Below are 8,334 nucleotides of genomic sequence, written 5' to 3' on the forward strand. Positions count from 1 at the left end.
TTCCAGTGGCAGAGGGCTCGTCGGTGGCTGTGACAGAAGGCTCATCTGTAGAGGCGGTGGAAGATTCCTCTGTCGCTGTGACGGAAGGCTCGTCTGTAGAGGTGGTGGAGGGCCTGGTGATGGAAGTGACAGAAGGCTCTACAATGGTGCTGGACGAAGGGCCGTCGGTTTCGGAAAGAGATGGTTCCTGTGTTGAAGATGTTTCTTCGGTGGTGCTTGAAGCAGTTTGGAAGATTAAAGAGCTTGAAAAAGAAGGCGAAGATGTAATGCGGACAGTCGTAGTGGTGACATCAGTTCCAATCACGGTAACAGTATCGACATAGAGCGAAGTAATGGTCAGAGTCGTGGTGCCCGGCACGCTAGCCGTCACGAAGCTAGGCGTGATGCCCCAGCATGAACAGGCACTTCGGTAGGCCGACGCACCGCTGCATGCCGAAGCATATGCCGGAATAGGGGCGAAAGCTGACGAAGACACTAATTGACGACCCTCAAGGTCACGACGTCTGAAGCCTGAGGGGCTAGTGATAATGGGAATCTCAGGGAGATCAATAGAGAACGAAGGCTGGACGGGATCGATGATAATAATTAGCGGGACGGTGGTTGTAATGGTTACAGTCGAAGATGCCAAAGTGCGGGTGACATCAAAAGAGGCGGGAGAGGTGACGGTAATAGATGCGGTCTGTTCATAGCGGGTGATGGTAGTCCTCTGGTATGAGGAGCAGTCGGCTCGACGGACCGCTTGAGTTGCGGGACCAAGACGAGTTCCCGTGACGGCTCGAGCACAGTTGTTCTACATCGAGGGTTAGCAGCATCCTCATAGAGAACGGATGAAATTTAGACTTACTGCATTGCACTGGGCCTCGGCAAGGCCAAAAGTCGCTGCGACAATGACGAAATAGGCTGAGGACTTCATGCTTAGAAGAATGAAGTAGAAAATATCAGGTTAGGCTTGAACTTGGGATCGAAAGCTGAGATGGTATGGCACTGCGGAATACTGCGGACGTTGTTATAAAGGAACACATTGGTAAACATTATTTGAGGGGACGCAGATGACAATTTATATGTGAATCTCACTGTGTGCGAGACCTTCCATGTTACCTTCCGAGACCCCAAATGGCACGAAGTTAAAGGAGGCTGTTCATCTCCGCTATGGAAATCTCTTCGATTCCATCACCAAGTCTTACAACGTCACATTCCACACAGATCTTTGGATGAAACGGCTTGCGAATGCCCAAGTCGTACTTTGGCGTCGCGAACCCGGTTCCTCTAGGTAATAGAAAAGTGAAGACAGCTGAGATCAGGCGGGTGTCACATTGAATAAACACTTGACATTTCTTCACTCCAAGGTGTTAAGTCCCTTCCTCCCCGGTACTCTTGAATCAATTGGTTTACCTTGGTCATTTCTGAGACAACGAGGCGAGAAGAAACTGATCCCTGCAGGTGGGAGCGATGGAAAACCGCTCCCTGGATAGACCGACAAAACCATGCTATGTTCAGCCATCTGCTACCTCGTAGCTTATCTCAACACCCATAATTTTGACCATACTTTACATGTATTACATGCAGCAAATCTAAAAGGTCTGGTCCCACGGGACGCGGGTCTGCGACTCCCAGACGGCGTGGGTGGATGGGGCAACGCGGGGCGTGTAGCCGGGGAAGCGGGGCTTCGCCCGAATGTGCTCCTCCCTTCTCAAGTTGTCTCAGTATCTAACGATCTTGTAGTATCCTGCATGTGGGAGACAGTAGAGCACTCACTACTTAGTACCTATCTCGATTCGAACTAAGGCTGTGAGACCTGACACCAGCAGCCGCGACGGCCCGCGTGGTGGGACAGAGGCATGCTTAATGCTTAACTCTCCGTGGGCATGGGTACGGAGGACGCGTCTTGGGGTCGATCCGGTATTTCCAGCCAACAAGCACACGCCTGGATGTCACCAGGAATCTTCTCCGCAACACCTTCATTGCTTGATACAAAATGTAGTCGTAGATCAATACATTCTACTTGAACCAGTCACCATCAAGGATGGCCATGACGTGTAGGAAGATACGAGGGCTGTCAGAGATTGAATCATCAATTCCAGCTGCACTCCCTTGAATCTTGATGGCCCTACGATCCGCGCTTTTTGTTGATGGCTACCTAAGAAGTCCCCAGCAGTCATTCCACAAAATCCTGCCGAGCACCTTGGCTGAAAGCTCAGCCCAGGGAACATTGCACTTCTGGTGACAACACAACATTCCAGACGGGATGGCGGAATAACTGTCAAGTGCATCGGGCGAAAGCCCATAGCGTCTTGGCGATTGACTGGCAAAATAGATCTTGGCTTCATAAGGTACGATGGCCCACAGAGCAGAGGGTTCATGTCAAGTTGGGATGTTGACACAGGGTGGAAGCTCTTAGAGGCCAACTGCAGTTAGGGGTAGAATGATGAATTACTGAAGTCTGCTCCTCCCTCGACGTGTACTCCCTGCGCTGTATATATATCTGAGCTGTTCCTTTGTTGCTTGGACTCCTTACTACCTCTTACTAGCCCCTATCCGGGAGGGCTCTGACAGTTCAAGAACGATGAATCCCGCCTTTGGCCAAATACAAGAAAGTATACTCAGACCGCAACGATAATAATTAGAAGGGGTGGTATCAGTACGGTGTATTGAAGGCAATTAACGGAGCAAAAGCCCGACCCGGAGAATTTAGACGCTTTAGTAGTAGTATGTTACGAGCTGGACAAGGCAACCAACTGTGGCACAAAGCAAAAGCTTCGATAATGATGACTCCGGCATCATTGTCCCTTGTTCTGCATTATATAGCTACGCGCCCACAGTGACAAGTTGCGGCGGGCGTAACAGGTAGATAGTAATAACGGAACCAGGGAACTAGCGGGAACTAGGATCGGATAGAATATATAATAGCCCACGGGCAAGACTTAGAGGACGATAGGAAGAGGCGTATACTGTAGAGTATATAGCTTAAGCCTGCGGCCCTTCATGCCATATACCCCTCGGGAGGTCGGCCGCAAGGGCGGCAGCGCCTTTGCCGCCACGGCGTTAAATACAACAACAACTCTCTATACTTTCTGGGGTATCGTATTTTATTCTGCCGACGAAGCACCATAATGGAGAAAAGGGTGCATAGTCATGATTGTCTGCTGCTTTGTCATGCTTGGCTATATGTGAACAGTTTGGAAATTGAGTTGGACTACAAAGGATCACAAATACCACAAGACAAGCTAACATATGTCTAGCTTGACAAACATACTCTCGAAAAGTTCGTGCAGCCAGTATCGCGGGGCACGGAGGCCAGAGCCGCAGTCTCGGAAATTTTATCTGGGAATGAATTGAGTGAAAGCAAGGGTATTCAGAAGAGCATGGGTCCAGAAAAAGTGACGAGCATTTGACAAAAGCGGTGGCACATCATATCATAGAAACAACACTGCAGGTGCAACTGGTGTGCTGAAGTACAGTCTCAGATAATGTTTTTGAGGGAGATAAAGCTGTGCTTCCGGTCATATTCCGTCTACTTCCCAGAACAGCTAAATGGGTGGTTTAACTTGGAGTATGAATCATGATCCTTGTTTTCTCTTCAAGATTGACATTGGGGCAGAGCGCTATAAGGCATTGCTCTTTCCTGCGAACCTTTGCTTTAGCCTCAACCTAGTCTAGTCCACTGTTACTTGAATGTGGTTGTTGCGATTTCAACTTTCAAGAATGACACCGACTCAGACTCAGTCGAATATTCGTCAACTGAGGCATTTGATATCTCATGCTTGATGTTTTTTTTTTTTTTTTTGGCAAACTTGTAGCTGATCTATGTCTAGTGAGCTTCTTTCTAGTAGGGCCATCCAAAAGTATGCGAGATCAAGTAGTAGGCAGGTCGGCATACACTGTGAAAATTGATTTTGTGACGAAGTCTACGAGCAACCAAGGTGGGATCGATCTCTCCAGCTCAATTAATGATAACATACAGCTTTTGTAACCTTTCGCTAGTAGCTTGACTGTGAAAATGGAGTACAAAGTCTAGCTGACCTTGTGGTTGAAATTGGAAATTTCAGTCCATAGAATTGGGCAAGGTCATTCTATCGCATCGCGATTCAAGGGATCTGATTATCTAAATCTCAATGGTTCGATATTGAGGATGAATCGTGTCGCGGGGACATGAGTTTTGGGTCAAAGTTTCGTTAGCTGGTAAGGATGTTGGGAGAGTATTAATACCATTTGCTGGCAGCCTTGAGCTACCTCATTTTTGTCATGATACTCGTAATACTCGGCCATTGAGGAAAGTGGAGCACGAGCCCTGCCTCTCCATGTCCTTTGATGAGAAGTGCATTAGACACACGTCATTGATGGGGGGAGTATTATTAGGGTTACACATGCAATCATGACCTAGACGAGAGTCGTAGCTGCACAGCTCTCAGTCTCATGACCATCCCTAGCATTCAGCTCTAGCCTCGAAGGAAGTATGGATACCAATGGTCGATAACATCCCGCTGGGTCACAATTTACGCGAGCATGTACATCTCGATGTGAACCGCGGATGCTGGATGCCGATGCCAGTGGTTTGAATGTCAACAGCGGGTTACGGTGTCATGGCCCTGCTTAAGATTCTGGAGGCAAGTGTCAAAGTTCTTCCATCATGTGGTCATAGTACGAATGCGCGGGGCGCCCAGTGTGGTTCTACCAAAGGGGGGAAAGCAGGATTTAACCTTAAAAGTGGCCATGTCTGTTGGTCTCAATCGAGTGAGGATACATGGTTGGGTGCAAGGGACATGCATAGCAGTGCCATTATTTTGGTTCGGAAATGATGGGGTCATGGAGATCAAGCTTGTGCGAGAAAGGTGAGAACCCGTCCATCAGAGAGCATGCTACGCATAATGAGGACAAGCATTCTTGAGGAGAGAAGCCTTGGATAAAGTAAAATGTTAGTTGACGTGTCCTTGTGTCCCGGTACCTGACCAAGTAACTGTGATGTACCTAACAATTTGGGTACCCTGCCCTTGTGGAATGGAAGGGGCTGGTGCGGAGACACAGGACTGTGAATAAAATCACGTGAGTAAAAATCACCGAGTCAAAAAGGACAAAGAAAAAGACCCCCCAGATGGGAAAGAGGGGAGAAAGGTTCCTAGGGAATGGAGAAGGCGGCCACGAGGGCACAGATAGAGGGAGAGAGAGAGAGAGAGAGAGAGAGAGAGAGAGAGAGAGAGAGAGAAAGAAAGACTGGGCGGGTCTCCAATGAGAGTGTGACTAAGAGTGACTTATGAGAGAGGGAGAGAGAGAGTGAAAGTGAGAAAGAGAGTGAGAGAGTGAGGGAGTGAGAAAGCGATGGAAAGTGAGGTGGTGCGGAGGTGTGAGAATGGGGAGGAGGGTTCAGAGGAACGGCACGTATTCCGTACATTGTGCTCCGTAAGGTACCTAGTCCTGAGATACGTACCTTATGGGTACTGCCACGAGGTAGGTACATGGGAAGAGTACCTTTCCGCCCATACCTTCCCATCAGGTTGCACCGTGTGACAACGGCAGGAAGCCGCAAATTAACCGTTGAGCGGACCTGGCCGAAATGGACCGAACTAGGGGAGCCAATGGGATGTCGTTTTCGTCAGCAGATTGGGTGGCTTGTAACCGCCCGAGCTGTGATTGGGGGAAATCCCTGGCCTTAGGACCGAGAGTGGGTAATTAACAAGTACGTACCTCGTGTAGGGAAGCGGAGAGATGGAGAAGGACGCGTCCAGACCGCCGTGAGCCGTCATGCCACGCTGCATCATCCATCGTCCATCAAGCCCATCATCCATGTCTGCTATTCCTGTTAGGCTGCTTATTGTTATGTTACTGCCCAGTCTCAGCTAGCCGCCAAACAGGGCACAAGACAGCTAAGCACGGATAGCCAGTCATAATACGTCCGGGCTCACGACTCGCAGGCTACGGAAACTGAAGCACATTTGGAAAGATGCCAACAGCCCCTGTTTTCTACCGTCTATCCGTACCAGCACCGGGCCCGGCTACCCAAGTTGTAAGGTAAATGCCCAGTGCCACGCTGCGTTGCTGCCAACTGGTGGTGGTGGTGGTGGTGGTGGTGATGATGGTGCTCCGCCCCTCATCACAGTCTCCGGCCCTAGTCTTTCCTCGAGCCCACATTCGACAAGCCCATGTCTCCGTCTATTGCTCCAGTCCAGTCCAGTCCAGCCCAGTCCAATCCAATCCAATTGAGTCCAGTCCAGTCCTGGCAACTGGCTACTGCTGAGGAAGACACATGGGGAGGAGAGAGAAAGAGGAGAGAGCACAAAAGAGAAGGAGAGGAGAGGAGACTGGACTTGGACAGGAGGTGAGGCGAGGCGAAGCGAAGCGAGCGCAGCCAGGGCGAAAGGAGTGAGTGGGCGCTTAGCTTACGGATACCTTAGCTTAATTATTGTACCGAGTACGGGTACGGATACAGCAAGGTAATTGTCGTTGCTTTGCCTTGCTTTGTTCTGCTCTGCCTTGCTCTGCTTTGCTTTGCTCTGCCTTTGCTTTGCCTTGCTCGGAAGAGGCTGGAAGTTGGAGCCTACTCCTCCACGTGTCAAAAGCCGTCCCGTCTCGTCTCCGCCCCCTTGGGTTTTCCCTTACTCGCCCGCTCGCGCGCACCTGGCGGAAGTGTGCAGTGTGTGGACGCGGACGTGGACGTGGACGTGGACGTGGACGTGGACTGTTGGAACTGGAAGTGAGACACGATGCGGATGCCCGCCAACACCAACGCCAACGCCAACGCCGTCGCCGTCGCAGCCGACAACCGGCCGATCTCCGCCGCTGCTGATGCCGCTGCTGTTTCTTCTCCTTCCGAGACTCTCCAGCCTCCTCCCGCTCTTCCACCTCCTCTTCCTCCGCCCTCGGTCCCGTCCATGTCGTTGTCGCTGGCTCGTCCGTCGCGTCATGACGCCGCCCAGGTTGCCGGTCGCCTCGAACCTTATTCCTTCTCCGTCAACCAACCGCCACCGCCAACCTACTACCGCCGCTTGGCTGCCGGTCCAGCTCCGGATCCGGGTCCGGCTGTGTCTTCGGCATCCACGCCGGCTCCTGCCGCTGCAGCCTCCCGTCATGACGCGCTCAGATTCCCCCCCTCGCCGTCGCCAACACCCTCGCATCCCACCACCTTCGGCGTCCTCGGCAGCAACCACGATAGAAATCACAGTAGTTCAAGCTTCATTAGCAGCGCCAGCCATGGCTATGCTACTGTTACCCCGCGTTCCGACCCCAAGCCCAGCCGCTGTTCCGTCATGGACCTACAGAACGTGCTGTGCGACCCGGATGACGATGTGAACATGTCCTCGTCGCGCTCGAGTCACCCCCCTACGCCCCCCCATCTTGCTGATGCACTCAACCTTCCCGCCTCAAGTTCCATTCCTGCTTCTCCAACCTCGGATTCATTGGAGCCACCGATCTTTGTTGCTCGTCCGAATCCCTCTCACGTCGTCATGACCACGAGGCCTCAATTGCAGACCTCTCGACCCCAGCACACGGAGCCTGGCTGCAAGACCTGTCAGATCCGCAAGATGCCTTGTGATGAGGGGCGTCCCTCATGTAAGTTTTATTTCGCTGAATTAGTCGCGTCTATCTGTCGATCAATGGCTTTCGTGGTCCGAGTCTCCGTCTGACAAGCTGGACAGGCCAGAATTGCTCACGCATGGGCATTCATTGCTTGGGCTATCTTTCTCCGAGTCATGCCAGCACCCAACAGGCGTCGGACCGTTCCGCACCCAGCGTTAGTGCCAACGCCAGACGCCAGGATCAGGAAGAGTATCTCTTCTTTCTCCTCGATCATTACCGACACACCAAGCGCCACTGCATGTGGGAACTCATAACCCTCGATTTCAATGAGCACTTTTCTTGCAACATGCGTAAGGAGGCTTTACAGATGATCAAACGCCGAAGATTCAAAGACAAGGAGTAAGTCGACAATGACAATTCGTTATTTCTGTATGGGCGCCTACATGTAGCTAATATGCTCCTTAGTACACGGGAAGCTTCACCAAACGATATCTTGGGAAATGCGCAACGTCCCAAAGCCAAAAGAGGCCGGCGACCGAAGTCTAGCGTCCCCTCTCTCCAGTTAAAGGGGGAGGGGCACGGCAACGAGTCAGCCACCGGATGAGACAACAAGAAGGCCCATTCTCGTGCCGTCACTTACCTTGAATCGCCATTATCTTGACTCTCTTCCTGACGGTGGTCTAGTCTAGACCAGTCGGTCTTAGCCCCGAGTCGGAGTGGCCGATGCGGCGGTCGTCGGCCGGCCGGCTCGGGCGCTCGGTCAGGGATCTAGATTGGCTCCTTCAGGCATGATCTGGCACAAGCCGGGCGTCACAGAAAGAATGC

At 51.6% G+C, this 8,334-nt stretch overlaps 2 protein-coding genes across 2 annotated transcripts; one reads left to right on the forward strand and one right to left on the reverse strand.

The window, feature by feature from the left end:
* Positions 1–41: 41 nt before the first annotated feature.
* On the reverse strand, positions 42–913 carry BDP81DRAFT_401268 (uncharacterized protein; the record flags this gene model as incomplete). Its single annotated transcript, XM_060588795.1, has 3 exons — positions 42–113; positions 275–790; positions 845–913. 3 exons carry the CDS (start codon positions 911–913, stop codon positions 42–44), a joined length of 657 nt encoding a protein of 218 aa, XP_060437354.1.
* Positions 914–6,695: 5,782 nt separating this feature from the next.
* On the forward strand, positions 6,696–8,113 carry BDP81DRAFT_466803 (uncharacterized protein; the record flags this gene model as incomplete). The annotated part of the gene is made up of 3 exons (XM_060594442.1): positions 6,696–7,542; positions 7,629–7,908; positions 7,975–8,113. The coding sequence occupies 3 exons, from the start codon at positions 6,696–6,698 to the stop codon at positions 8,111–8,113; spliced, it is 1,266 nt and encodes a 421-aa protein (XP_060437355.1).
* Positions 8,114–8,334: the final 221 nt, after the last annotated feature.

This window comes from Colletotrichum phormii, assembly GCF_030913505.1.
Source record: "Colletotrichum phormii strain CBS 102054 chromosome Unknown BDP81scaffold_60, whole genome shotgun sequence".
In the NCBI taxonomy this organism is placed as follows: domain Eukaryota; kingdom Fungi; phylum Ascomycota; class Sordariomycetes; order Glomerellales; family Glomerellaceae; genus Colletotrichum; species Colletotrichum phormii.